A 3,304-nucleotide genomic window follows, 5' to 3' on the forward strand; every position below is an offset into this window, starting at 1 on the left:
CTGAGAGTAAATTGGTGCAAAATTATTCATATATGCAGCTAAACTGAAATGACTGAATCTGACAAATGTGACTTTATAACATTATAAAAATCTATTAGATGTTATATATTATAAAGGGCAAATGGGGCTTACAGATCTAGAGCTAAATGGATAGAAGGTGAAAAAATACATTTTTCCAATCTAAAAAAAAATAGGCAAGAATGAAAAATATAAAATCAATAATTATAGATGACAGAGAATGCACCAATCAGCTTAAAAAGATACGATCAGATAAAGGGATCTCAGAGGAAATATACAGATTTTTAATCCAATTAATATTCATCAGAGTACAGTTCTGTGAACTCAAATATTTTTTCTAGAAGTAATTAAAAACATTTTCCAAAGAAAAGATTTAACCTTTAAAGAAAGTCTGATGTCACATTAGAAGAATTAGACAGAGTCACAAAAAACAGCTACTGGGAAAGCATTGAGACGGTTTAACTACAGCATTTCACAAATATTTTGGGGAAGAACTAAAACATTTCCTTTATGAACCAATGAAGGGCATTATTGACTATCTCTTTAACATTTACAGTGAAACAGGGACTCATTACTTTCATTCCAAAACCAGCAAATGATCAGAGATGCATTGAAAATCTTCATCCAGTCACTTTATTAAATGCTGATTAGAAAATATTTACACGTGATTGCAGGCAGATTAAAAGATGGTTTATTTCAGATAATAAGCGGTACACCATCTTTTCTTCTTAAAGAGAGATCTATTCCTAATAATGTGACACTGCTTTTAGATTTGCTGAATAATGAGCCTCTGGTGGAGGATGATGAGGCCGTTCTTTTTTTGGACTTTTAGAAAGCATTCAATGTGGTTGAGCTCACATTGATTATAGAAGCATTGGAGTATTTTGGCTTTGGGGAAAGATTTATAAAAACCAATATGTTGCTTCACACAGACATCCATAGTTCAGCATCCCTGCCTTCTGGAACAGCTAAAAGTTTTAACATTCAAAGAGGAATACGCCAAGGCTGTCCTGCTTCTCCTCTGTGGTTTATTATTGTGGCAGAACTTTGAGCAATGGTTTTAAAAATGATGGGAACCCCCCTGGTAATTCCTCAGCTAGCATATGAGACAGGGATGTTTTTAGATCCAAAGTTTTCTAAAGCTTCTGGCCGACATCTGAATATAAGGAAATGTGAAATGATGACTATTCATGATAGTCCACTTAATGCTGTTTGTTATATTTCAATCCAGGAATGGGCTGAAATATTTAGGCATCAATATTTCCAAGGATAATGAATTAAGAGAAGTATCACACATAGAAAGTAACATTCAGAAAACTTCAACCATTTTCAACATTTAGCTCCAGAGAGATTGATCTATTTTTGGACATATTTGTCTCACTAAAATGGAAGGTGTCTCTGGGCTTATTTACCCAGCATACTCATTATATATGTCTGATAAAGTGATAAAGCGGAGAAAAATCTCTAAACTCAGAGTTCATCATCAGGATCCAGTCAGAGTTTCTTTAAACTCAAACTGTTGCAGCTTCAACCTCTGAGGATCATCAGGACACATCAGCTTCTCTCCTCCACTAAGATCACAATGACCACCACTTCCTGCAGAGAGAAGAAGGATGAAGAGAGGAGATCAGTGAGTGTTTCCAGCCTCTCTCTCTCCATCAGCTGTCAGTCAGTGATGCAGCACATCCAGGATAAAGAGCAGCAGGGACTTCAGTCCTGTTCAGAGCAGCTGTGGAGCAGCTGGACTCACTCCAACCATCTACTTACAGAAGCTGCAGTTTGTAGTCTGGACTCTCTACAAGATCCTGCAGCTGCTGAACATCTGACTCCTTCAGGCTGTTGAACATTAGGTCCAGTTCAGTCAGATGGGAGGGGTTTGACTTCAGAGCTGAGACCAGAGAATCACAGCTGATCTTTGATAAACCGCAGTAATTCAACCTGGATAAAGAACAGAAAGATGTGAGCTGATCCAACAGGATGCAGGTTAGAACAGTCCAACAGAAGCAGTTAAAGAGCTCTCATTAATATTAATGCCAACATGCTGCTGCTCCAATAAAGACCCGCTGCCTTCAGCAAAGAGAAGGAGAAATCAAACACCAGACAGAAGGAAAGAAAAGGTGCATGTAGGTTTATACAGTATATACAGTGTTTCTAGATATATGGCAGCTGAAGTCTTTTTTTGTTTAAAGCAGGATTATTATACAGGGTTATTGCTCAGGGTATTTACATGGGTATTTATATAGATGGGTATTTCTCTGTATAGCTATTGCACTGGGTATCAAATATAAAGAAAGAAGTTATTGTACAGGGTATTAAATAGTAAGTGCACATTAGACATTGCACAAGTTATTGCCGTTGTAGTGTTGCATTGTGGAGTCTGATGGCAGCAGGGATGAATGACCTGTGGTAGTGCTACTTTAGAATAAACAAATATTCTACATCTGACCTCAATGTCTGTAATTTGCAGAGGGGAGACTGGAGAAACCCACTGAGCTCCTTCATTCCAGGGTCCAGGTTGGTGAAGCTCAGGTCCAGTTCTGTCAGATGGGATGGATTAGACTTCAGAGCTGAGCCCAAATAAGCACAGCTGATATCTGACAATCTGCAGTTATCCAATCTGAATAAAGAATAAAAGATTTTAGCTGAATTCAACAGGATGCAGATTAAAACTTTCCATTAAAACATTCCCGGAGAATATGTGACCCCGGCACGTGATAAACACTAGTCCAAGGACCATTGGTTATTTTCCTCTCTGACACTTTGCTGGCCCAATCATACAGCATCACTGAACACATTCTCTCTTTGGCCAGGGTCACTGAATATAGTATAACACGGTACGCAGCTGCTACCATGCTGAGATGGAGATAAATCCCAGAGGAGTCGCTAGAAACTACGGGAACAAAACTCTATTCAAATGACTCCAAAGGTGGAAAATGACAGTAAGGTTTGCAGGACAGGGCCTTCACTTAGTTAAATACTTTAACAAGTTGATTTTACAGGATAGAGGCCCTTGAAATAAAAAAAACTCCTAACAACTATTTTTATTTGGAGCTCCAAGCTGAACAGAAGAAATGCAGATTTAACCAGGTGATCTACTTTCCCTCCTCATATTTCTCACTTCATCCCGTTCTTCCAAGTGACTGTAAATAAACTCCCACTTTCTCTGATCAGGGAGGTGATGTGAGGCAGAGCGTCATGATTTCAGCACAAAGTTGACAGGAAGTTGCTCTTTTAGCAGCTCAGCTGCCCAGAGCAGCAACTTTTCTTTTCTAGCTGCTGTCTAAGT

General features: G+C 38.5%; 1 protein-coding gene across 1 annotated transcript in view; it reads right to left on the minus strand.

The window, feature by feature from the left end:
• Positions 1-286: 286 nt before the first annotated feature.
• The window catches only part of LOC107080784 (protein NLRC3-like), a 23,586-nt gene continuing 20,568 nt past the window's right edge, over positions 287-3,304 (minus strand). The window contains exons 10-11 of the mRNA XM_015368988.1: positions 2,465-2,635; positions 287-1,956 (exon numbers count right to left, since the gene is read on the minus strand). Of these exons, the coding sequence (XP_015224474.1) occupies positions 1,782-1,956; positions 2,465-2,635 (346 nt within the window). The 3' untranslated portion in view covers positions 287-1,781. The remainder of the gene's footprint in view (positions 1,957-2,464; positions 2,636-3,304) is intronic.

This window comes from Cyprinodon variegatus, unplaced genomic scaffold, assembly GCF_000732505.1.
Source record: "Cyprinodon variegatus isolate N-32 unplaced genomic scaffold, C_variegatus-1.0 Scaffold2321, whole genome shotgun sequence".
Taxonomy (NCBI): domain Eukaryota; kingdom Metazoa; phylum Chordata; class Actinopteri; order Cyprinodontiformes; family Cyprinodontidae; genus Cyprinodon; species Cyprinodon variegatus.